The 27680-nt window shown below is 43.4% G+C and overlaps 1 protein-coding gene across 2 annotated transcripts in view; it reads right to left on the reverse strand.

Annotated features, from left to right (window-relative positions):
- The window catches only part of LOC133536118 (mediator of RNA polymerase II transcription subunit 13-like), a 330745-nt gene that overhangs the window by 36719 nt on the left and 266346 nt on the right, over positions 1-27680 (reverse strand). Inside the window, exons 6-16 of one of the 2 annotated variants that reach the window (XM_061876329.1) lie at positions 26467-26667; positions 16112-16279; positions 15888-16044; positions 15703-15807; positions 10301-10921; positions 4235-4448; positions 4081-4159; positions 3862-3983; positions 1091-1187; positions 791-1005; positions 536-717 (exon numbers count right to left, since the gene is read on the reverse strand). In XM_061876329.1, the coding sequence (XP_061732313.1) occupies positions 536-717; positions 791-1005; positions 1091-1187; positions 3862-3983; positions 4081-4159; positions 4235-4448; positions 10301-10921; positions 15703-15807; positions 15888-16044; positions 16112-16279; positions 26467-26667 (2161 nt within the window). Of the gene's footprint in view, positions 1-535; positions 718-790; positions 1009-1090; positions 1188-3861; positions 3984-4080; positions 4160-4234; positions 4449-10300; positions 10922-15702; positions 15808-15887; positions 16045-16111; positions 16280-26466; positions 26668-27680 lie in introns of both variants that reach the window. The other variant, XM_061876328.1, reaches the window with a different exon arrangement.

The following is a 27680-nucleotide window of genomic DNA, read 5'->3' on the forward strand; positions in this document are numbered from 1 at the left end:
ACGTCCGCATTACTGAAGACGCCGCACCGATCCGCCTGTCGATCTCACGATCCACTCTTCTCTCACTAATGAACAAGACTCCTAGGTACTTGAACTCCTCCACTTGGGGCAGGGTCTCCTCCCCAACCCGGAGATGGCATTCAATAAGTCTCTCAGTTGTTTTCCAGCAATTGTATTTCCAGCCCTAACCCGGTCTCTCCTCCTGGCTGCTGCTTATGACAGAGCGACGGGTGATTAGACAACAAGGCCCAGGTGGGCCGTCTACGCACCTGTCGCTGCAGGCCCGCAGGCCACGCCCCCACCACAGTTAGCTTTAGAATAATAATGTTATTACAAAGAATAAGAGACCTATTATACTCTAGAAATGTTGGTCTTACTTAAAAATGCACGTGTTTAGGTTATATGGCTCTTACGGAAATATGTTTTAAAATATTTGGCATTTTGGCTCTCTCAGCCAAAAAGGTTCCCGACCCCTGCTTTAAGTCAACAAAGACATTTTATAAATAATTTCTCTGCATCATCACAGGTGACTCACATGTATCCATCCCTGATGAATGCGTTGCTCTGCGCGTGTAAGACGTGAGCTGGGATGTGCTCCATTTTGGGTAGGACGACCCAGGACGGGCGGTAGTAGCACTGCTCGGGTATCTTGAGCGGCGCTAAGGTCTGACTGGGTAGACAGGAGAGTGGGGCGAACATGGAGGAGACCACCTGCGTCTAGAGCAGAGGAGACAAACATAGCATTGACCAAAATGTCTCGAACCCTTTGGGAGCATTTATGCTTACTCACCTTGTAGTCGTCTTGTCGGGGACTAGCCATGCCCTCCTCCGTCTCCGTCCGAAATTCCGGTAGCTGGCTGTTGGCTGCCGGCAGAAGGTGGTCGGCCGCGCCGCTGGGCGGCGGGGGCTCCTGGCTGGGGGTGTCGCGGTACGTCATGATGGGAGAGAAGGCCGGATGCTGCTCCAGCGAGGGCGGGGTGGGGAACATACGCTGGAGGTCTGCTACTGCTGAGGTGGAAAATGGAGGATGGATGGTGGCTAAATGCTTGACGGCATTAAATATGACCGAGTAGATCAAGCTGGAACTCACTCGATGGATACGGTACTGCCGCTCGGCCTTCTTTCCCCAAAGGACGATCTTCTGTAGATACTGCTGGTTTGGTTGAGTGCTGGTTGGGGTACACCGTCTAGAAATGGATGCACCTAATGTTAGAGGATCAAGCGATTCCTTTCTGCCTTTTGAACAAGGAAAAAAATAACAATATATTTCTAAAAATATACTGTGAGATGACTCCTAATACAAATTGTACACTATTGTGGAGGGGAGCGTGGCCTGCGGGCCTGCCGCGGAACGGGGTGTGCAAGGACCGGCCTTGAAAACAGTGACAGGTGAGCATACTTGCCAACCTTGAGACCTCCGAATTCGTTAGATGTAGGATGGGGGGTTTGGTGGTAGCGGGGTGTATATTGTAGAGTTAGTGCAACAAGGGGTTCTGGGTATTTTTTCGGTTGTGTTTATGTTGTATTACGGAGCGGATGTTCTCCTGAAATGTTTGTCATTCATGTTTGGTGTGGGTTCACAGTATGGCGCATATTTGTAACAGTGTTAAATTTGTTTATACTGCCACCCTCAGTGTGACCTGTATGGCTGTTGACCAAGTATGCGTTGCATTCGCTTGTATGTGTCGCATATAGTACAAACCCCGTTTCCACAGGATCTGGGAAATGGTGTTAGATGTAAATATAAACGGAATAAAATGTTTTGGAAATCCTTTTCAACCCATATTCAGTTGAATGCGCTACAAAGACAAGATATTGGATGTTCAAACTCATAAACTCTATTTTGTTTTGCTAATAATAATTAACTTATAATTTCATGGCTGCAACACGTGCCAAAGTAGTTGGGAAAGGGCATGTTCACCACTGTGTTACATCACCTTTTCTTTTAACAACACTCAATAAACGTTTGGAAAACGAGGAAACTAATTGTTGAAGCTTTGAAAGTGGAATTATTTCCCATTCTTGTTTTATGTAGAGCTTCAGTCGTTCAACAGTCCGGGGTCTCCGCTGTCGTATTTTACGCTTCATAATGCGCCACACATTTTCGAAGGGAGACAGGTCTGGACTGCAGGCGGGCCAGGAAAGTACCCACACTCTTTTTTTTTTACCAAGCCACGCTGTTGTAACACATGCTGAATGTGGCTTGGCATTGTCTTGCTGAAATAAGGAGGGGCGTCCATGAAAAAGACGGCGCTTAGATGGCAGCATATGTTGTTCCAAAACCTGTATGTACCTTTCAGCATTAATGGTGCCTTCACAGATGTGTAAGTTACCCATGCCTTGGGCACTAATGCACCCCCATACCATCACAGATGGTATGGGGGTGAACTTTGCGTCGATAACAATCTGGATGGTTCGCTTCCCCTTTGGTCCAGATGACACGATGTCGAATATTTCCAAAAACTATTTGAAATGTGGACTCGTCAGACCACAGAACACTTTTCCACTTTGCATCAGTCCATCTTAGATGATCTCAGGCCCAGAGAAGCCAGCGGCGTTTCTGGTTGTTGTTGATAAATGGCTTTCGGTTTGCATAGTAGAGCTTTAACTTGCACTTACAGATGTAGCGACAAACTGTATTTAGTGACAGTGGTTCTCTGAAGTGTTCCTGAGCCCATGTGGTGATATCCTTTAGAGATTGATGTCGGTTCTTGACACAGTGCTGTCTGAGTGATCGAAGGTCATGGTAATTCAATGTTGGTTTCCGGCCATGCCGCCTACAAGGAGTGATTTCTCCAGATTCTCTGAACCTTTTGATGATATTATGGACCGTAGATGTTGAAATCCCTAAATTCCTTGCAATTGCACTTTGAGAAACGTTGTTCTTAAACTGTTTGACTATTTGCTCACGCAGTTGTGGACAAAGGGGTGTACCTCGCCCCATCCGTTCTTGTGAAAGACTGAGCATTTTCTGGGAAGCTTTTTTTATACCCAATCATGGCACCCACCTGTTCCCAATTAGCCTGCACACCTGTGGGATGTTCCAAATAAGTGTTTGATGAGCATTCCTCAACCTTATCAGTATTTTTTGCCACCTTTCCCAATTTCTTGGTCACGTGTTGCTGGCATCAAATTCTAAAGTTAATGATTATTCGCAACAACAAACAAATGTTTATCAGTTTGAACATCAAATATGTCGTCTTTGTAGCATATTCAACTGAATATGGGTTAAAAATATTTTGCAAATCGTTGTATTCCGTTTATATTTACATCTAACACAATTTCCCAACTCATATGGAAACAGGGTTTGTTTAAACTATAGTCTGACTTTGTAAAGACCGGGAATAACATTTATCCATATGTATAGCTCGGTTGGTAGAGTGGCCGTGCCGGTAACTTGAGGGTTGCAGGTTCGATTCCCACTTCCATCCATCCATCATCTTCCGCTTATCCGAGGTCGGGTCGCGGGGGCAGCAGCCTAAGCAGGGAAACCCAGACTTCCCTCTCCCCAGCCACTTCGTCTAGCTCTTCCCGGGGGATCCCGAGGCGTTCCCAGGCCAGCCGGGAGACATAGTCTTCCCAACGTGTCCTGGGTCTTCCCTGTGGCCTCCTACCGAATGGAAGTGCCCTAAACACCTCCCTAGGGAGGGGTTCGGGTTCCCACTTGTGCCATCCTAGTTACTGCCGTTGTGTCCTTGGGCAAGACACTTTACCCACCTGCTCCCAGTGCCACCCACACTGGTTTAAACGTAACTTAGATATTGGGTGTCACTATGTAAAGCGCTTTGAGTCACTTGAGAAAAGCGCTATATAAATATAATTCACTTCACTCCACTTCCATGCTTGCTGGCCATAGCTCACCCCGAGCTCTTCCTCATCTTCATCAAATATGTTGTCCAGGTCGGAAATGTTGACCACCAGATCTTTTTCTCTGGTCAGCGAAGGATTGGCTTTGGCGGCGCTGTCGTCCTGACTGGACTCGTCTGAAAAGGAACCCACAGAAAGAAAAAAAAAAAAAGGTCAAAAAAACGACAACAAACTACTGCGGAGTGGTTTTTAATGTGATGTTTGAGATCCCACCTGATTTGGGGGCGGAGTTAAAAATGGACATGGCGTCTTTTCCATCCGGCAGCGTCCCGTTGCTGTTGATCTCGTCACCCTGGCGATTGGGAGGAATTCAACTTCAACTTCACAGGCAAACTTTCCAAACATGAGTTGCGAGGCCTTTGGGTACCTTGGCTCGCTTGCTGGATTCCCGCCCTTGACTCTTTAATCTCTTGGAGGAGGAGAAAGTGTACTCGATGTCGCCTTCCTTAAAGTCGTAAGGATCATCTCCTGGCTCGCGCAGTGCCTCCGCACCCGGCTGCTGGAGCAGGCCCAGGGTTTGGACATGGTCCCGCACCCTCTCGTCTGAGATCTTAAATCTCTTGTGCGTCTGCGTGTAAAGTCTAGGGGAGACATTTGCCATCAGTTACAAGACCGAGTAACTTCTTTGTCAATGTCGTGTTAAAAGTTTAAAGTTAAAATACCACTGATAGTCACACACACACACACACACACGCACACACACACACACACACACACACACACACACACACTAGGTGTGGGGAAATTACCCTCAGCATTTGACCCATCTCCTTATTCCACCCTTGGGAGGTGAGGGGAGCAGTGAGCAGCAACTGTGGCCACGCTCTGGAATCATTTTGGTTTTCATTTAACCCCCAATTCCAACCCTTGATGCTGAGGTAATGGGTCCCGTTTTTATGGTCTTTGGTAAATCTCGGCCGGGGTTTGAACTCACGACCTACCGATCCCAGGGCGGACACTCTAACCACTAGGCCTCTGAGCAGGTTTTTAGGTATGGTCGATCACGGATCAATCTTTTAGTGGTATATGATGATAAAATAATATCCATCCATCCATTTCCTACCGCTTGACCCTTTCGGGGTCACGGGGTGGTGCTGGAACTTAGCTCAGCTGCATTCGGGCGGAAGGCAGTGTACACCCTGGACAAGTCGCCACCTCATCGCAGGGCCAACGCATATAGACAACATTCACACTGATTGGATTTTTCATCCATACATCCATCCATTTTCTACCGCTTGTCCCGTTCGGGGTCGCGGAGTGGTGCTGTAGCCTATCTCAGCTGCATTCAGGCGGAAGGCAGTGTACACCTTGGACAAGTCGCCACCTCATCGCAGGGCCAACACATTTAGACAACATTCACACTGATTGGATTTTACATCCATCCGTCCATTTTCTACCGCTTGTCTCTTTCGAGGTCACGGGGTGGTGCTGGAGCTTATCTCAGCTGCATTCGGGCGGGAGGCGGGGTACACCCTGGACAAGTCGCCACCTCATCGCAGGTCCAACACATATAGACAACATTCACACTGATTGGATTTTTCATCCATACATTTTCTACCGCTTGTTTCTTTCGAGGTCACGGGGTGGTGCTGGAGCTTAGCTCAGCTGCATTTGGGCGGAAGGCAGTGTACACCCTGGACAAGTCGCCACCTCATCGCAGGGCCAACACATTTAGACAACATTCACACTGATTGGATTTTACATCCATCCGTCCATTTTCTACCGCTATTCCCGTTCGGGGTCACGGGGTGGTGTTGGAGCTTAGCTCAGCTGCATTCGGGCGGAAGGCAGTGTACACCGTGGACAAGTCGCCACCTCATCGCAGGTCCAACACATATAGACAACATTCACACTGATTGGATTTTTCATCCATCCATCCATCCATTTTCTACCGCTTGTCTCTTTAGAGGTCACGGGGTGGTGCTGTAGCCTATGTCAGCTGCATTCGGGCGGAAGGCAGTGTACACCGTGGACAAGTCGCAACCTCATCGCAGGTCCAACACATATAGACAACATTCACACTGATTGGATTTTTCATCCATCCATCCATCCATTTTCTACCGCTTGTCTCTCTCGAGGTCACGGGGTGATGCTGGAGCTTTGCTCAGCTGCATTCGGGCGGAAGGCAGTGTACACCCTGGACAAGTCGCCACCTCATCGCAGGGCCAACACATTTAGACAACATTCACACTGATTGGATTTTACATCCATCCGTCCATTTTCTACCGCTTATCCCGTTCGGGGTCACGGGGTGGTGCTGTAGCTTATCTCAGCTGCATTCAGGCAGAAAGCAGGGTGTACCCTGGACAAGTCGCCACCTCATCGCAGGTCCAACACATATAGACAACATTCACACTGATTGGATTTTTCATCCATACATCCATCCATTTTCTACCGCTTGTTTCTTTCGAGGTCACGGGGTGGTGCTGGAGCTTAGCTCAGCTGCATTCGGGCGGAAGGCAGTGTACACCCTGGACAAGTCGCCACCTCATCGCAGGGCCAACACATTTAGACAACATTCACACTGATTGGATTTTTATTCCATCCATCCATCCATCCATTTGCTACCGCTTGTTTCTTTCGAGGTCACGGGGTGGTGCTGGAGCTTAGCTCAGCTGCATTCGGGGGAAGGCAGTGTGCACCCTGGACAAGTCGCCACCTCATCACAGACTGATTGGATTTTGTGTCAGTTAATTATTTTGGTCTCGTTTGTATTTGTCAACTAAAATGTCAATTCATTTTGTCATTGTTTTGGTCAACGTGCATTTGCATTTTACTCCTTATCGTCCTATTTTAGTCAGAGGAAAATAGGTCGTTGACTATATTGAAGACGAAAACTTTTAGTCAACAAAACTGGTACGCCAGTAATATGCAATTATAATTGTTTATTTTGACAAAACGTGACGTTTTAGACTGAAGTATTGTTCAATGAAAGACATGTCGAGTTAGAGCGCTATTGTATGCTTAGCTGTTGTGTAGCCGCTAGCGCCTAGTAGCCTATAACCGACCAAGTTTACCTTTTGTAAAGTACAAAAAAAGACTTATGCGCTTAAACAGATGATTTGTTGTTCGTACGGTATTTAGTCTTTGTTTAAAAATAATTAAAAGTCAATAAACCATTAATAGCAACGCTTGCCCTTTTTGTCATAAGACACTGATTTTTTCAATCGAAAAAAACAAAAACAAAAAAAAACATAAAATATGCAACATTTTCCCAACATTTGATCTAAACTGAGATAAGTGGGTTGAGGTCATTAATGTCTTGATTGAGAAAATACTCCAAAAACTGTTTAAAAAATAACACTACTTTTTTAATATTAAAAATGATACATTTGGAAATATAATTTGGTTTATGGACTGCTTTTTATCAATTATGATGGCAAAAATCTAATTCTCTAAAAATAAAAAATAAAACATTGTATTCCTAGTTTGCGAAATGGTATCTATAAAAAAAATATATAAAAAATAAAAAAGTTAAAAAGTGGCCTTACTGGGTGTAAGTGGGACCAAAAACGGTCTAGTCCGTAAAGAGTGTAAACATATAATGGACTTTTCTATTCTATTCATCTTGGGGTGCAAGGAATTTGAAACAAATAATAAAAAACAGGGGCAGCACGGTGGAAAAGGGGTTAGTACCTGTGCCTCACAATACAAAGGTCTTTGGTTCGATCCCGGGCTCGGGATCTCTCAGTGCTGACTTTGCGTGTAAATTGGCCCTAGAATGTGAATATTGTCTGTCTTGCCTTGGCCCCGTGGTGGCGACTTGTCCAAGGTGTACACCGCCTTCTGCCCATGTGCAGCTGGGATAGGCTCCAGCACCCCCCCGTGACCCCCAAAAGGGACAAACGGTAGAAAATGGATGGATGTATAGTAAAAAAAAAGCTAACTTTGGCCACTTGTCATAAAACTGGCCCATATACTGAAAATCAAAAATAAATATGTTTCCTTAGGTTGCCTGTAGGGTTCATTTCCAGATAAAAACTTACTTACAAAATATTTATATATATCACAAAAAACATTCAATCAATGTGAGGACATTTTTTAAGGTATTTTAAAAAGGACAACAATTGAAAAGCCAGCTTTTTGAAAGAGTGTTTACACCATGCACTTGGTGGCTCAAAAATAAATAACATCATAACACCTGCAGGGGGAGCCAAAGAAACCTGTTATGGTTGTATTGCTTCAAGTTGTATTTGTTCAAAACCCACAACATTCTCTAGTGTAGTGTTTTTCAACCACTGTGCCGCGGCACTCATGAGATATTGTCTGGTGTGCCGTGATGATGTCATTTCACCTAAAATTTTTTGCAAACCGGTAATTATAATCCGCAAATGTGCTGTTGTTAAGTGTCTGTACTGTCTAGACCAGGGGTCACCAACCTTTTTGAAACCAAGAGCTACTTATTGGGTACTGATTAATGCGAAGGGCTACCAGCTTGATACACACTTAAATAAATTGCCAGAAAGAGCCAATTTGCTCAATTTACCTTTAATAAACACATTTATATATAAAAAAAGGGTATTTCTGTCTGTCATTCCGTCGTACATTTTTTTTCCTTTTACGGAATAATGAAAAAAAAGCTTAATTGAACGGTTTGAAAGAGGAGAAAACACGAAAAAAAATTAAAATTTCATTTTGAAACTTAGTTTATCTTCAATTTCGACTCTTTAAAATTCAACTGGAAAAAAATGAATAGAAAAACTAGCTAATTCGAATCTTTTTGAAAAAATTTAAAAAATAATTTATGGAACATCATTAGTAATTTTTCCTGATTAAGATTAATTTTAAAATTTTGATGACATGCTTTAAATAGTTTAAAATCCAATCTGCACTTTGTTAGAATATATAACAAATTGGACCAAGCTATATTTCTAACAAAGACAAATCATTATTTCTTCTAGATTTTCCAGAACAAAAATTTTAAAATAAAATTCAAATGACTTTGAAATAAGATTTAAATTTTATTCTACAGATTTTCTAGATTTGCCAGAATAATTTTTTTGAATTTTAATCATAATAGGTTTGAAGAAATATTTCACAAATAGTCTTCGTCGAAAAAACAGACGCTAAAATGAAGAATTGAATTAAAATGTATTTTTTATTCTTTACAAAAAAAAACAAAAACTTAAACATTGATTTAAATTGTCAGGAAACAAGAGGAAGGAATTTAAAAGGTGAAAAGGTATATGTGTTTAAAAATCCTAAAATCATTTTTAAGGTTGTATTTTTTCCCTAAAATTGTCTTCCTGAAAGTTATAAGAAGCAAAGTGAAAAAATAAATGAATTTATTTAAACAAGTGAAGACCAAGTCTTTAAAATATTTTCTTGGATTTTCAAATTCTATTTGAGTTTTGTCTCTCTTAGAATTAAAAATGTCGAGGAAAGCGAGACCAGCTTGCTAGAAAATTAATACAATGAAAAAAAATAGAGGCAGCTCACTGGTAAGTGCTGCTATTTGAGTTATTTTTAGAACAGGCCAGTGGGCGACTCATCTTGTCCTTACGGGCACCGCGTTGGTGACCCCTGGTCTAGAGCTCGGCATATCAGTAGGTGGCAGCCAGTAGCTAATTGCTTTTTAGATGTCGGGGACATGGTTTGTCTTGTTTACAATATGCAGGAGGCAGCGTGCAGGTAAAAAGGTATCTAACGCTCAAACCAAAAACAAACAAAAGACGAGTGCCGCTAAGAAAAGGCAGTGAAGCTTAGGGATGGCTATGCTAAACGAAGGCTGCAAAGTAAACAAAAAAAAGAATACTGGACGACAGCAAAGACTTACAGAGTGTGGAAGCAGCAGACGGCGTCCACAAAGTGCATCCGTACATGACATGACAAAATAGAAGAGCTGGACAAGAACTAAAACACGACACAGGGTGTGATGTGACAGGTGGTGACAGTACACCTACCTTGAGACAAGAGCTATAGCGATGCATGCTTGGTTATGGTTTGAATTCATGTCCAACAATTGTGAGAACGACTTTTTACTGTCAATATCAGCTGTTGAATTTCATTTTTCCTTTTTTCAATGAAAATTTGCTTCAGAAAAGGTTGAAAAACACTGCCCTAGTGCGACATTACTAACATGACTTTAAGTCAATCAATCATCCATCCCCATCCATTTTCTACCGCTTATTCCCTTTTGGGGTCGCGGGGGGCGCTGGCGCCTATCTCAGCTACAATCGGGCGGAAGGCGGGGTACACCCTGGACAAGTCGCCACCTCATCGCAGGGCCAACACAGATAGACAGACAACATTCACACTCACATTCACACACTAGGGCCAATTTAGTGTTGCCAATCCCCAGGTCAATCAATGTTTATTTACATAGCCCCAAATCACAAATGTCTCAAAGGACTGCACAAATCATTACGACTACAACATCCTCGGAAGAACCCACAAAAGTAAGTAACACCGTCCCCGAGAAAATGTCTCATACCTCTTTAACGACGCTCCGTCCGGGACCGTGTCCGTCTTCCCCTCGTCTAGTTTATCAGCCAGGACTTCTGGGGGTCTGAAGTCCACCTTATCACTGCTGGGAGTCCTAAAGCCTCTCCACCAGCCCACCTCGTTCTCCCTCTGTTTCAACAAGGCCGTGTACGCCACCGTCTCGCTGGTCATGAACCCCATGCCCGAGGCCGCCTCCGGACACATGTGCATGTCCGGGTCCTGCGCCCTGGGATGCGGGCTGAGCGTGGGAGGAAGCGGGGACATCGGCGACAGGAGAAGGGACTCCGGAGCTTTCCTGTCGTTGGAGAGCGGTTTGGGATACTTGCAGCTCGCCATGGTGCCGAGAGGCTCGAAGGGAGGCTCCAGTGCCACCAAACTACTGAGCTGGTGACCCCCGGGCGAGTCCTGTTCCAGGGGGGTCTCCTGGGTGACAGATACACGATGGTGGAAGGGGATCGTGGATGGTCTTTTGGACTGTTTGTCAGCCTTGTCTGCCTTGTCACTGCTCTTGTGTTTGGGTAAAGAGGGAGGGTATAGTGAGGATCCGGAGGATGGATTGGCACTCGTTTGAGGGTTGGAGGTGTTGGTGGTCACCTTCTGTTGCTTCAACCTGGAAAAGTATCATTGATTAAATGCACCCTTGTTCGGTTACACCAAGTAGACGATATATAAGAAAGTATTTAGTCAGCCACCGATTGTGCAAGTTCTCCCACTTAAAATGATGACAGAGGTCTGTCCTTTTCATCATAGGTACACTTCAACTGTGAGAACCGGAATGTGAAAAAAAAAATCCAGGAATTCACATTGTAGGAATTTTAAAGAATTTATTTGTAAATTATGGTGGAAAATAAGTATTTGGTCAACCATTCAAAGGAGGTTTTGGCTCAAAATCTCACGATACATGGCCCCATTCAGTCTTTCCTTAACACGGATCAATCGTCCTGTCCCCTTAGCAGAAAAACAGCCCCAAAGCATGATGTTTCCACCCCCCATGCTCGACAGTAGGTATGGTGTTCTTGGGATGCAACTCAGTATTCTTCTACATCCAAACACGACAAGTTGAGTTTGTACCAAAATGGATACATGGATGATACAGCAGAGGATTGGGAGAATGGCATGTGGTCAGATGAAACCAAAATAGAACTTTTTGGTATAAACTCAACTCGTCGTGTTTGGAGGAAGAAGACTACTGAGTTGCATCCCAAGAACACCACACCTACTGTGAAGCATGGGGGTGGAAACATCATTCTTTGGGGTTGTTTTTCTGCTAAGGGGACAGGACTATTGATCCGTGTTAAGGAAAGAATGAATGGGGCCATGTATCGTGAGATTTTGAGCCAAAACCTCCTTCAATCAGTGAGAGTTTTGAATGGTTGACCAAATACTTATTTTCCACCATAATTTACAAATAAATTCTTTAAAATTCCTACAATGTGAATTCCTGGATTTTTTTCCCACACTGTCTCTCACAGTTGAAGTGTACCTATGATGAAAATTACAGACCTCTGTCATCATTTTAAGTGGGAGAACTTGCACAATCGGTGGCTGACTAAATACTTTTTCGCCCCATTGTATAATGCACATTTGGGCGATAATTTGGCTTCGAGACTCTCTCGAAGGACAGTGCAGCGAAGACACAACAAACTCCCTTCTTGTCTCTCATGGACACACACCTGTTGTTGAATTTGGACTAGCTACTGCACAAGATCAAGGCCGCGGAACAGAGACACACTGCAGGCTTACACAAACATGCATCCACGAAAAATATACGCCACACATACACACCCCACCCCCCCAATCCGACGCCCTCGACGCAAATCCCATAGGGGTGATGAAAGGATGGTCAGCGACTGAGAGCTGCGGCCTACCACCATGACCTCGCACTCCCTTCCCTTTGTTGCTAGATATCTCGAGACGTACGTTGTAATATATGTGCTTTGCTTTGGAGGTTTTTTTCCCACTCTAGATTGTATTTTTTTATTCATCCTTCCCCAGTGTTTTACCTTTTTCCCCCCATCTTTTAAAAGGGCGCCTTGTGGCGATCCATCAGCGTTCCTGTTCTGTAACCCTGCACACTGTTTGTTTGTCTAATCTTGAACGGGTTTGTGCTGAAAACAATGTTTCGTTGTACTTGTGCAATGACAATAAAGACCTATCCATCAATCCATCCATCTATCTATCTATCGACCTTGTTATACCATGGTTTATCGTGATAATGCATGTTGACGACACATTCCAGCTGTGTCCCGAAATAGGTAAACATGCTACACCAGACCTGGGCTCGGGGGCCGCATGTTAAGCTTTTCAATCCGGCCCACCGGAGATACCCAAATCATTTTTTTTAGATCTTTAAGATGAAAACTGTAGCTGCCATTAGAATGTGCAGTCATGTTTTCAAATGACCGTAAGTCTAGAACCATACAAAGTATTTTATTGGTTGGAATTTGCACTTTTGCATTTTTCTTCTTATTATTCTAGTTTCTTCAAAATAGCCACCCTTTGCTCCGATTACTGCTTTGCACACTCTTGGCATTCTCTCGATGAGCTTCAAGCACACTTGTGAAGTGAAAACCATTCCAGGTGACTACCTCTTGAAGCTCATGGAGAGAATGGCAAAAGTGTGCAAACAAGTAATCAGAGCAAAGGGTGGCTATTTTGAAGAAACTAGAATATAAAACATGTTTTCAGCTATTTCACCTTTTTTTGTTAACCACACTTGTGTTCGTTTCTTTATTTTCATGACTATTTACATTGTAGATTTTCCCTGAAGGCTTCAAAACAATGAATGAACACATGTAGAGTTATGTACTTAACAAAAAAAGGGGTAACATTTTAGTACGGGGAACATATTCTAAGTTAATTAGTTGCTCTTTAACATGCAAATTAGTAACATAATGGCTCTAAAATTAGTCATTAAGTATTTAATAATGCCTTATTCTGCATGGCCTTATTACTAACCCCAACACTAACCCCAACCATCCATCCATTTTGTGCCGCTTATTCCCGTTCGGGGTCGCGGGGGGCGCTGGCGCCTATCTCAGCTACAATCGGGCGGAAGGCGGGGTACACCCTGGACAAGTCTCCACCTCATCGCAGGGCCAACACAGATAGACAGACAACATTCACACTCACATTCAAACATTAGGACCAATTTAGTGTTGCCAATCAACCTATCCCCAGGTGCATGTCTTTGGAGGTGGGAGGAAGCCGGAGTACCCGGAGGGAACCCACGCATTCACGGGGAGAACATGCAAACTCCACACAGAAAGATCCCGAGCCTGGATTTGAACCCAGGACTGCAGGACCTTGGTATTGTGAGGCAGACGCACTAACCCCTCTGCCACCGTGAAGCCCTAACCCCAACCAAATAACTCCAAATGTAGTCTTTGTACTTACAATATGTTCCCCTAGTGTCCAAATAACTCTAATTTAAATCTGTTCCCCATATTAAAGTGTTACCAAAAAAGGTGAAATAACTGAAAACTTTTATTGTATTCTAGTTCAAAATAGCCACCCTTGGATCTGATTACTGTTTTATGCACTCTTGGCATTCTCTCAATGAGCTTCAAGAGGTAATCACCTGAAATGTTTTTCCCTTCACAGGTGTGCTTGAGGATCATCAAGAGAATGCCAAGAGTGTGCAAAGCAGTAATCAGAGCAAAGGGTGGCTATTTTGAAGAAACTACAATATAATATATAGCTCGGTTGGTGGAGTGGTCGTGCCAGCAACCTGAGGGTTGCAGGTTCGATTCCCGCTTCCACCATCCTAGTCACTGCTGTTGTGTCCTTGGGCAAGACACTTCACCCACCCGCTCCCAGTGCCACCCACACTGGTTTGAAAATGTAACTTAGATATTGGGTGTCACGATGTAAAGTGCTTTGAGTCACTAGAGAAAGGCGCTATATAAGTATAATTCTCTTCACTTCAATACATGGTTTCAGTTATTTCACCTTTTTTTTGTTAAGTACATAACTCCACATGTTTTCATTCATAGTTTTGATGCCTTCAGTGACAATCTACAATGTAAATAGTCATGAAAATAAAGAAAAACAAATTGAATGAGGAGGTGTGTCCAAACTTTTGGCCTGTACTGTAAATGGCGATATAGATTTTAGACCATATCGCCCAACCCTACATTCTTACAGCTTCCTTTCCACTTTCTTATTAAGGGTCTACTGAAACCCACTACTAACAACCACGCAGTTTGATAGTTTATATACCAATGATGAAATTAGAACATTGCAACACATGCCAATACGGCCGGTTTAGTTTATTAAATTGCAATTTTAAATTTCGCGCAGAAGTATCATGCTAAAACGTCACGGTATGATGACGCGTGCGCGTGATGTCACGCATTGTAGAGGACATCTTGTTCCAGCACCGTTCCCAGCTATAAGTTGTCTGTTTTTATCGCATAATTTCACAGTATTATGGACATCTGTGTTGCTGAATCTTTTGCAATTTGTTCAATGAATAATGGAGACGTCAAAGAAGAAAGACGTAGGTGGGAAGCGGTGTAATGTGACCGCCTTTAGCAACACAAACACAGCCGGTGTTTCATTGTTTATAGTACCGAAAGATGACGGTGAAGCTTTACTATGGAACAGAGCGGTCAAGTGAACAGGGTTTGATTGGACCACACACACACACAAAGTACAGTGTATTATGCAGCGATCATTTCGAAAGATCGGGTTTCGAAGAGGCAAAGGTGGCGAAGAAAGGTGCAGGGCCGACCTTCAGGTTGTACAGGTATGACCATATAATCTCACTAAAACACTTGTAACACAATAAGCAGATAAGGGATTTTCCAAAATTATCCTAGTAAATTTGTCTAATGACATCTGAATCACTCCCACTGTATAGTCTTTTTTTTTTTTTTCTAGTCCTTCACTCTCACTCATCCTCATCCTCGCTCAAATTAATGGGGAAATCATCGCTTTCTCGGTCCGAATCGCTCTCGCTGCTGGTGGCCATGATTGTAAACAATGTTCAGAGGTGAGGAGCTCCACAACCCGTGACGTCACGCGCATATCGTCTGTTACTTCCGGTACAGGCAAGGCTTTTTTATTAGCGACCAAAAGTTGCGAACTTTATCGTCGATGTTCTCTACTAAATCCTTTCAGCAAAAATATGGCGATATCGCGAAATGATCAAGTATGACACATAGAATGGACCTGCTATCCCCGTTTAAATAAAAAAATGTCATTTCAGTAGGCCTTTAAAATCAATAACGTTTAAAAAGTTGTAATATTTCAGAAATAACCTCTCCACTCTTTACTGGTTCTAATGAACACCCCTGTTTAGGTAGACAAACAGTGCGGCTATAATTAGAGATTTTACGGTACATTCCCCCAAAGAGTGCCAGCTCTTTGAAGGCAGCTCTGTGGTACCTGGAGCAGCTGCACGGCGCTCTGGCGCCCGCGTCATTGAAGTCCCACGTCGTTACCCCGTTCGCCACTTCCTTGCTCGGCGTGGCGTCAGCCGGCTGTTTTCGTCTGCAAACAGATTCGGCCCGTCAGGGGTGGCCTCCTTAGCGGCGAGGCGGCCGTGCCGCGGCGCTTTTGACGTCACTTACACGCAATGAGGCTGGCTGAGGTAACACTCCCTCCAGGCCTGGTGCACCACCTGACAGGTGAGCTTCTTCCCAGAATGCTTTGGGCTGAGGCTGGCGACGCCTATGTTGCTGTCCGGCGTCGGGACGCTGGAGGCGGACGTTAAGAACCCGCTGTCCGCTGGAAAGGTGAGGTACACACGCCATGTCACGTATTGCTTTGTGCACGCTTGATTTGTTTTTTTTACCCGAACAGGGCTGCTCCGGCGATGTTGGCGGCGTGAGCGGCACGCTGCAGTGGTTCTGGTTTTCTCTGGCGAGGCCCTGAGCCGCAGGAGCAGGTGGAGGCGGCTCCACCGGCAGCTGGCTCTGGGCGATCAACACCAAAGCAGCTGGGTAGGTCATCCTTACTCCACCTAGAGAGATGTATACAAGGACATGATGATGATGATGATGATGATGATGATTTAGCTAACTGAGGCTGAATCTGGTTGGATAACGGACTGTTAGATTAATTATGTATATATTATCACACAACTCTTATGCTTAAGGGCTGTTGCAATAGTTATTATCAATTGTGCTGAAGTGGTATTTTTCTTTGTCCGTGCAAAGCTGGCAATCCAAAAGGTTGCAAGCCAGTCTCGTACCAGCGTCTGTGTCCAGGAACGGCCTGCTGACTGCCAAGGCCGAAATCCGCCGTGACGCAGACAGAGCAGAGACAAGGCGATATCACCAGTGTCAACACATTTGCATTTCTTTTATAATCGTATATTGTGTCTAACTGGAGCTGTCGAGATTACCCCCCTTCCCTCAGCGACAGCTTCTGTGATGTAACCAGGGACCTCCCAAATAAATAGAGGAAGCACTTTAGAGCAGGGGTCTCAAACTCAATTTACCCGGGGGCCACTGGATGCAGAGTCTGGGTGAGGCTGGGCCGCAAGAAAAGATTTCTTTAAAAAAATATTTTTAAATGACGTTATTTTTAGTTTCAACACAAAATAAAACATAAGTATAAATGAACAAAATGTGAATTAAGTAATGTGAGGCAATGCAACGGTTTGAATTGGTCCAGGTTATCGGGGACTGTTATTACTGACGGACAGGCGTCGCGGTGTGACTGCAGCCAGGCACGTAAGAAAGCCCTCGTCTCCATGGCAACGTCTCTGTCGCTTTCACTCATTTGCCGCTTTTCCACTAACGCAGGGGTAGGCAACCCAGAACGTTGGGGGGATCGTTTACAGTTGAGGTAGCACAATTAACCCCGAACGGGCTGACATCACGACTAACGTGTTACAGGTCCGATTCGCTAAGCGACTCTCTGTCGTGCTTGGGTCCGGTGCACCACAGTTTTGTATCGAAGCTCGGCCCTTTGGCGGAGTGCTTCGGAAGCTACCGGTCCGGCACACAACACTGTGAAGCGCCATACATATACAACTCGCGGGTCGCACTAACATTAAACTTTCATATTAAGGTGGGGGGCCGCGTGTCTGTTTAGAGCGAAGTTTGAATCTGTAATTAGAGTGCAGCCCAAAAAACGTCTCTCCTCAATTGAGCAAAGATTTAACCCTGTCTCTGCATGATTCCTTGCTTCTCGTCTGTTATATAGATATCATCAGTGTTTGAACCTGACACAGACATAAACAAACCAATCATAGCATGGTGATTATGAAGAACAACAGGGATATTTAACTGGTGGGCTTCAAATGACGTCAGACCGGCCAAACAATTTTAGCAGCAGATTCCTAAAACCAACAGTGTTTCTTGTTTTATTCTCCTGAGAACCAGAGTCCTATGAAGTGGAAGTGGCGCGGTTGGGAGAATGGCCTTGCCAGCAACCTGAGGGTTCCTAGTTCGATCCCCAGCTTCTACAAACCCAGTCATGTCCGTTGTGTCCTTGAGCAAGACACCTAACCCTTGCTCCTGATGGGTCCTGGTTATCCTTGTGTGGCAGCTTCTTCCGTCAGTGTGTGAATGGGTGAATGTGATAATAGTGCCAAAGCGCTTTGAGTACCTTAAAGTACGAGAACGTTTTTATGAAAGCGAATAAATCCATTTTTTTTCCCCTGTTACTCTAATGTGCAACTTAAATCAACAATGACTAGAGCTGCACATATGAATTTAAGTAAAAAAAAAAGAAAGAAAACGAAGTATGTACGCCTCACCTGGTGTTTAGTTCACCGCACGTCACTGATCAAACCTCCGTTCTGACACTACATCCCTAAAAACAGCAGGGTGATCCTGTCAAATAGATGATCTTTGACTATACCGCGGTGTGTTTGCAGTCCTTCAGAACCGCAGAGCATTCCTGTCAAGTTGATGAGGTTTGGCTTGAGTTTTTCCAGTGGGTCTGCAAAAACAACCACTCGCTCTAGAGCAGGGGTGTCCAAAGTGCGGCCTGGGGGCCATTTGCGGCCCACAAGTAAATGTTTAACGGCCCCACGACACATTGTAAAAATAATATTAAATACAAAAAAAAAATCATAAAAAGTGTTATAAAAGAGCCACCAGGTGAAATGTTACAAGAAAATGTTGCAATGTAGACTCTAATAACACAAAGCTGCCATGCAGGCGGTTTCTTTCTTTAAAAAATAATAATGAATCAAAATCAATGACATTATGAATGTCACAATAAATATTCCACTTTGAGATATTATTTGGGGAAATTGTTGCATATTTTGTGTTTGCTTTGTAAAAAAGTAAGCTGTTTTTTTTAAATTTTGTTTTAAAAATGGCCTAAAACAAACAAACAATAATAAAACGTACAATCTGAAGTTGATCTGGGGGTTAGTGTGTTAAAAGTAAACTGTTGATAAAATGTATAATTTATTTTTTAACACTTTAATGAGTAGGACCCTTTTGGATCCCCAATAATTGTTGTGTTACTTGTTTTTAAGTGTCATTGCTAAAAAAACAACAACATCATAATAATTAATTAAAATCAATGTTATGAGTTATTGACCTTTTAAAGCAGGGGTCGGGAACCTTTTTGGCTGAGAGAGCCATGAAAGCCAAATATTGTCAAATGTACTTCCGTGAGGGCCATATATTTTTTAACACGGAATACAAATAAACGCGTGCATATTTAAGTAAAACCAACATAAAGACTTACGCAAAGACTTACAGCGTGTGGAGCAGATGGCGTCCACAAAGTACATCCGTACACGGCATGACAATCAACAATGTCCCCACAAAGACCGAGTGCGTCCGCACAACTTAAATAAAGGTAGTCTTGATTGCGAAAACAAAGAAAGGTGCGGGGAATAACATTCAAGGAAGACATGAAACTGTTACAACAAAAAAGGAAAAGCGAACAAAATAGGAGCGTAAGTCATAGGAAAACACCAGAAAACTCAAAATAAGTTATGGCGTGATGTGACAGGTGGTGACAGTACTCCTACGTTGAGACAAGAGCTATATTAATGCATGTATGGTTATAGTTTGAATTCATATCCGACAATTGTGAGAACGACTTTTTATTGTCAGTATCAGCTACTGATTTTCATTTTTTTATGGTTTTCTGCCGGTGGTTTGCCTCAGAATTTTTTCAATTAAAAAAACGTGGCTTGGCTCAGAAAAGGTTGAAAAACACTGACTTATCGTGTTAAGCAACGCCAGCTAAGATTTATCTGAGAGCCAGATGTAGTCATCAAAAGAGCCACATCTGGCTCTGGAGCCATAGGTTCCCTACCCCTGTTTTAAAGGAACCAATTATATAATCTCCAATATTCCAGTTAAAAATGTTATTGGGTAAAAAATATAACCGGGCGGCATAGCTCGGTTGGTAGAATGGCCGTGCCAGCAACTTGAGGGTTGCAGGTACGATTCCCGCTTGTGCCATCCTAGTTACTGCCGTTGTGTCCTTGGGCAAGACACTTTACCCACCTGCTCCCAGTGCCACCCACACTGGTTTGAATGTAACTTAGATATTGGGTTTCACAATGTAAAGCACTTTGAGTCACTTGAGAAAAGCGCTATATAAATATAATTCACTTCACTTCACTAAAAAATATTACATATTGTGTTTTTTTCCATAAAAAAACAGGGGTTTCTTTGACAAAAAGAGTATACAACTTAAATCTTTTGATAACGTTATATTGACAGATACACCTAATGTTGATCTAGAGATTTAAACCTTGAATAATAATACAAATAATAAGACTGAATAATGACACATTTTTTATATTTTTTGGACCAAAACCCTTTAGGGTTCCCGGGATCAAGCCTGAGTGGAGGCCCATGTATATTTTTTGAACATATATTGTATTGGTTTTTAACATAAAAAAATATCAAAATGGCCCCCGCTTGCTTTGATTTTTAGTGTGCGGGCCCTCAGTGGAAAAAGTTTGGACACCCCTGCTCGACAGGATCTTTGACGCATATTTTGGCATTTGGAAAACGAATCACAAATAATAACAAATTAGATTTATATAGCTATTTTTTTTAATTTTTTATAGTGACCTAAAGTAAGTTGCACCGAGAACCTTTTATTTATTCACTCCACATTAACATATCGGTGGTAGTGACCTACATTTGTGGCCCTAGGCTAGACTGACAGAAATGTGGCAGCTAATTTGCGCCAACTGCCTCTCTGACCAGCAACCAAACATTGGTTCACATTCGCACGGCAGAGTGGGTGATGGTGCTCCTTGCCCAAGGGCACAATGGCAGTGGCTAGGAATTAATAATACCGTAATATCGTTAAAATTTGTTCCATTTTGTCATGTGTTGGTTACGTCTCGTCTCGATTACTGTAATGTGTTATTTTCGGGTTTCCCTATGTCTAGCATTAAAATATTACAGTAGGTAGAAAATGCGGCTGCTAGACTTTGGACTAAAAAAAGAACGTTTGATCATAGTACGCCTATACTGTATATACCTTTATATACATATATACCTTTAAAAGCATATATGTATATATTTTTATTCCCCCCATTGTTTAACTGGATCTCACCTTTTTAGTAAGGGGCGCCAGAAGTTGGCAGACTTGTCAGCGATCCTGTTCCGTCTCCCTATAATGTTTGATCCTGTTCTGTCTCCCTATAATGTTGGATCCTGTTTTGTCTCCCTATAATGTTTGATCCTGTTCAGTCTCCTTATAATGTTTGATCCTGTTGTCTCACTAAAATGTTTGATCCTGTTCCGTCTCCCTGTAATGTTTGATCCTGTTCTGTCTCCCTGTAATGTTTGATCCTGTTCCGTCTCCCTGTAATGTTTGATCCTGTTCTGTCTCCCCGTAATGTTTGATCCTGTTCTGTCTCTCTATAATGTTTCATCATGTTCTGTCTCCCTGTAATGTTTGATCCTGTTCCGTCTCGCTGTAGTGTTTGATCCTGTTCAGTCTCCCTGTAATGTTTGATCCTGTTCCGTCTCCCTGTAATGTTTGATCCTGTTCCGTCTCCCTGTAATGTTTGATCCTGTTCAATCTCCCTGTAATGTTTGATCCTGTTCCGTCTCCCTGTAATGTTTGATCCTGTTCTGTCTCCCTGTAATGTTTGATCCTGTTCTGTCTCCCTGTAATGTTTGATCCTGTTCTGTCTCCCTGTAATGTTTGATCCTGTACAGTCTCCCTGTAATGTTTGATCCTGTACTGTCTCCCTGTAATGTTTGATCCCGTTCTGTCTCCCTATAATGTTTGATCCAGTTATGTCTCCCTATAATGTTTGATCCAATTCTGTCTCCCTATAATGTTTGATCCAGTTCTGTCTCCCTATAATGTTTGATCCAGTTCTGTCTCCCTATAATGTTTGATCCAGTTCTGTCTCCCTATAATGTTTGATCCGTTCAGTCTCCCTATAATGTTTGATCCTATTCTGTCTCCCTGTATTGTTTGTCTAATATTGAATGGGATTGTGCTGAAAATGTTAATTTCCCCTCAGGGATTAATAAAGTTTTTCTGCTTCTGATATACCAATACTGTCTCACCTGCACTGGTTTCTTGTGCACTTAAGATGTGACTTTAAGGTTTTACTACTTACGTATAAAATAGTAAACGGTCTAGCTCCATCCTATCTTGCTGATTGTATTGTACCATATGTGAAGTGAACTAAATTATATTTATATAGCGCTTTTCTCTAGTGACTCCTGCTGTTACATAGTGAAACCCAATATCCAAGTTACATTTAAACCAGTGTGGGTGGCACTGGGAGCAGGGGAGTAAAGTGTCTTGCCCAAGGACACAACGGCAGTGACTGGGATGGCGGAAGCAGGAATCGAACCTGGAACCCTCAAGTTGCTGGCACGACCACTCTACCAACCGAGCAATGCCACCCCAATTGTGCTAAAACTGCCCGACATTCCCAAGCATTTCTTGGTGGCATATATGTCCCGGCAAGAAATCTATGTACTAAAAACTCTGGGTTATTAGTGATTCCCAGAGCCCAAAAGAGTCTGCGGGCTATAGAGCGTTTTTTATTTCAGGCTCCTGTAATCTGGAATGCCCTCCCGGTAACAGTTAGAGATGCTACCTCAGTAGAAGCATTTAAGTCTCTATGGAGGGAAGCGTGGCCTGCGGGCCTGCAGCGGAACAGGGTCCAGTCCAGCACCGCCCTTGTCACGTCCGGGAAGTATGCTCGGGAGGCCGCAGGTAGGCTGAGCGCCCCTCACTGTGCCCCCCACCCCCCACGCTAGCAGCGGCAGGAGACGTACTCCCCATTCCTCTTTTGGCCACGCACATGCCTCTGTGTCTATAAGTGCATGGGGGTCCTCCTCCTCCCCCATGTGCTGTATGGCAACGGCTGCTGCTGTTGGCCGTGCCGCTTCCACCCGGTCCGCCAGCACCCGCAGGATTTGGCCCTGCTGGACCACTTGCTGGCGAACCGCCTCCATCTGCTAGTGGCTGGCCGCTGTCACCGCCGCAAGCACGCTCGCAAGAGCCGTCAGGGCGGTCGGCCTCTTTCGCCTCAGGTGATCCGGCCATGTTGGGCGCCAAATTGTGGAGGTTGCCCTCCCGTTGGTTCCTCCAGACCACCAAGTATTGCCATGCAAGCCCGGATCAGGGTTACAACAGAGTCTTCATTTTTAAATTGTGCCACAGGTATCTTTCCAGCAATTGTCCTTTGTCGCTCTCGCTCTGGCTCGTGCTCTCGCTCCAGCTCCCCCCAAACCTCTCTCCTCCCGGCTGCTGTTTATACAGAGCGACAGGTGATTAGACAACAAGGCCCACCTGGGCCATCTATGGACCTGTCGCTGACTTCGAGGTCGGTCTTGGCACACTCCGTTCCGCTGCAGGCCCGTAGGCCACGCCCCCTTAAACGGTCCTATCTTAAAACTCATTTGTATACTCTATGTCACGGCGCGGACTCGAACCCGCTTTTCTCCAGCAGCTGAGTCTTCCAGTTCCTCCTCTGGCTGCGCGCCCAGACAGGCCCCTGATCGTGCTGGGCACAGCACGTCCACGCAGCGACAAAGCTGCAGACAATTGCGAATCAGCACACCTGGACCTGACGAGAGGGAGCGGCATATAAGCCAGGGGACCCAAGAGACCTTTGCCAGAACGTAGCCTGTCTTTCACAATAAGCATCACATCTGGCACCCCTCCCTCATTCCTTGCTCGCCTTCTTTGCGCTCTTCCTCGTTCCCGTGTTTGATGTCCCTTGTGTCTTCCCTGTTGCCTGTGATCGTGTCTCGCCTCACGATCTCCACCCAGATCTGTGCTTGATTGTTTCCACCTGTTTCTCATTACCCTCATGTTCCATTTAAGCTCCTGCCTCCCCTTGTTCTGTGCCAGATTGTCTCGAGCTTTCGTGTCTATCTAGGGTCCATGTTCATGTTTGTATCCATGATTGCTTCTTTCCACGTTTACTTTCTTGGAACAAGAATTTTATTGCCGTAATTTTGAATTGTACTTTTTTCCTCCTTTGAGCAACCTTCGTTATTCTAGCCTTCGTCCAACATATTTGGTGAGTTTTTGTATTTTTTCTAAATTCCGTTTCTTCCTTATAGATTGAGTGATTTTTTTGTTTATCTTTATTAAGTATTAAGTTATAGCCTTTTTTTGTTCTTCCTCCTGTTGGAGCGCTTTGTGTTATTTTTTATAGTAGATACGACTTTAATAATAGATCGTCCTTTGGTAATTTTTTTTCCTCCTATTTTTTGGAGTGATTTTTGGTTTATCTTCTTCCGGAATTATTTCCGCGGACTTTTTTTGTTAATCATTAAGTGCGTAATACTCTGGCTCCGGAGGTTAAAAAGTGGTTTCAAAATAAAAGCTTTATTAGAACCTCATCTCTGCATCTGAGAATGATGACGCGTGCGTGTGACGTCACTCACTGTCAGGAAATATTAGCTCAGCACCACTTACGGCTAAAAGTCGTCTCTTTTCATTGCATAATTACACAGTAATTTGGACATCTGTGTTGCTGAATCTTTTGCAATTTGTTCACTTAATAATGGAGACATCAAAGAAGAATGCTGTTGGTGGAAAGCGGTGTATTGCAGCTGTCTTTAGCACCGAGACACAGCCGGTGCTTCTTTGTTTTTAACACAGAGCGGTCAAGCGAACATGTTTCTCTACGTCAACCAGCATGTTTTTGGATGGGAAAATTGTTATATATAAATCTTACCGGAGACATCATTGGATTATTCGTCCTCCTGCAGTAGCTGTTTGAAAGGCAGTTGTGAGCTTGGCTACTCGGCTTCTCTCTGAGACACTGCGCGTTCACCGCAGCCATCCCACCTCGAGGTATGTCTTTACAATCTCACTAAAACACTATTAAAACAATAAGCAGATAAGAGATCTTCCAGAATTATCCTAGTAAATGTGTCTAATTACATCTGAAACGCTCACACTGCCGCCGCCCGGAGCCGTCGCTTTTTATTTTATTTTATTATTGTTTTCTAGTCGTTCGCTATCAATATCATCATCCACAAATTTTTCATCCTCGCTCAAATTAATGGGGAAATTGTCGTTTTCTCGGTCCAAATAGCTCTTGCTGCTGGAGGCTCACATTAAAAACAATGTGAGGATGTGAGAAGCCCTCACTCTTGTGACGTCATCGTCTCCGACTTCCGGTAAAGGCGAGGCTTTTTTTATCAGCACCAAAAGTTGCGAGCTTTATCGTCGATGTTCTCTACTAAATCCTTTCAGCAAAAATATGGCAATATCGCGAAGTGATCAAGTATGACACATAGAATGGACCTGCTATCCCCGTTTGAATAAGAACATCTCATTTCAGTAGGCCTTTAAGGGCTGTATAAATACACTTTGACTGTTTGACTGCGGAAGCTGAATTCAAACCAGGAACACGCAGGTTTCTGGACGGCCGCTCTACCATCTGAGCCACAGCGCTCCATGTCAGAATCATCCTGTCATATATAGACTGTCTTTGACTTGCATTTGCCTCAATAAGTGTTGTGTGAGTCACAAAAACAAAAATCTTTTTTTTTTCTTTTTTTTTTTTAAATCTAGACCTGAACCTTTTCAGACATTTTGCTCTGAAAAAAAATACCGTCTTAAACTTCTATAAAACATTTGACACATGCTCCTCTGGAGACGTGTCATGTAAAAGCAACAAGATTGTTGATATATTTGAATATGTTCCCATTTCATAGAAACTAGTATTAATTAGAGCAGCAGTGTCCAAAGTGCGGCCCGGGGGCCATTTGCGGCCCGCAACTAATCGTTTACCGGCCTGCCACATATTCTGCGAAAATTGCAAAATTAATACTATTGCAAAAATAAAAAATAAAACATTTTAAAAATGTGGAATGAGGTGTAATCTAATGAGAAAAGTTTTATTCCCTTTTGTCTTTATTTTCTTTTTTTTTCCACTGCTAAAAAAAAAGGACAAAAAAATCTATGTTGTAATGAATTATTACTTAAAATTATCACTTTAAAATGTTTTATGTGGAAAAAATATTGCATATGTTGTGTGGTTGCCTAATAAGAACATCAAAGTTTTGACAAAAGAGCATAAAAAAAAACAAAATAATAGTTCAAACTTAAAATCGACAGATATATCGGAAGTTGATCTTGAAATTTAAGTGTTAAAAGTAAAAAAACAATAATAAAAATGCATTACTTTAAGAGTGGGGAACCTTTCGGGTCTCAAATATATTTAGTAGGATTTTATTTAACTTTTCACTGTGATTACTCAAAAATATTAAATAGTTAAAATCAATGGTGTCCTGCATTATTGATCTTAGAGGGCTTTAATTGCTAAATAAAGGAACTCTCCTGAAGGAATCAAAGTACTATCCATCTAAATACTGCATATTTCAGTTTTACTATAAAAAACAAAGTTGTCTTTGACAGAAAAGGCAGAAACACTAACTTTATATCAACCTTAAGTTTATATGGAGATTCACTGTGAGCATTGAATAAAAAACAATAATGATAATTTGACTTATTTTTAACATTTTAGTGCCTGAGACCCTCTATGCTCCCCAAAAAGAAAATAATAAAAAAACCTCTGTGGAGAAAGTTTAAACACCCCTGAATTAGAGTTTTGATTCTAATCAGGCCAAAGCAGCCCAGAGGGGGCTCACTGAGCTATAACAGACCCCCCCCCCCCCTGAGGGTTAGGCTTCCATCCTCCTTATTTTTACATCCTCTGGTTTCATTCATAATTTTTTTTGTTCCCCCTTTTGCACCGGGCTGACGTACCTACAACCACCTCTACTGCCGCGTGACAGTTGCGATCGTAGGCCGGGTCTTCCTTTTCCCTCTCCGCGCCCCCTTCTTTTCTGCGCAGGACCATGGGGTAGAAGTAGCTCCACTCCTCCATCAGCTTGCGTGCCGCCGGGTCGCTCATCTTGTAGGCCTGGCCCGTCAGAGTGCCGCTCAGACCGTACGGGCTCAGGATCACTGCAAAACAGACGCAGTGGATTGCATTTACGTTTTTTTTTTCTGATTTGCCACAACATTAGGAACACCTGCACAATGGTAGTCACGTGCGTTTACCACCTCGGCCCGGGGTGTCAAACTCAAATACAGAGTGGGACAACATTTTAAACTGAACAAAGCCGCGGGCCAAGGTTGAACAAATGAACCTTTTAATAGGGACCCAAACAAGTTTTGCATTGAATATTGAACAAGCAAGGCTTATATAACTTTATAGTGACATGCAAAATAGAGTTTCAAATATACATTATAATAATTAAAAAATATCAATGGCGTATCAAATTATATATTGTAGCGTCCTAGATGTGTTAGTGCTGCAAGGGGTTCTGAGTAATCGTTCAGTTGTGTTTATGTCGTGTTACGGTGCGGATGTTCTGCCGAAATGCGTTTGTCATTCTTGTTTGGTGCGGCTTCACAGTGTGGCACTTATTTGTAACAGCGTTAAAATTGTTTATTCAGCCACCCTGAGTGTGACCTGATCAAGCATGTCTTGCATAAACTTATGTGTGTGTAAAACCCGCTTATATTGTGTGAGTAGGACGGCACAATGTATGCATGTAGGAAAAGCGGACGTGATGCAAGGTTGTAGAGAAGGCTAAAGGAAGTGCCATTAATACAATATTGTTGTCCGGGTGGAAATCGAGAGAAATTTGGGAGAATGGTCCCCCCGGGAGATTTTCAGGAGGGGCACTGAACTTCGGGAGTCTCGGGAGGGTTGGCAAGTATGAGGATTAGCGGTGTTAGAGCGGCATCGCCGCTGTATAATACCGGCAGGCCAACTCTAATGTTTAATTTGATATTGCTTTGAGGGCCAAATAAAATTACACGAGGGGCCAAATTTGGCCCGCGGGCCAGAGTTTGACACCCATGACCTCGGCCGTCAGTGATGTCCTACTTAGTCCGACTTCAATAAATACAGTAATTCATGTCACCACAAGACCACGACTTGAGAAATACTATTAAAAAAAGACACACCT

Source organism: Nerophis ophidion, linkage group LG17 (assembly GCF_033978795.1).
Source record: "Nerophis ophidion isolate RoL-2023_Sa linkage group LG17, RoL_Noph_v1.0, whole genome shotgun sequence".
NCBI classification, from domain to species: domain Eukaryota; kingdom Metazoa; phylum Chordata; class Actinopteri; order Syngnathiformes; family Syngnathidae; genus Nerophis; species Nerophis ophidion.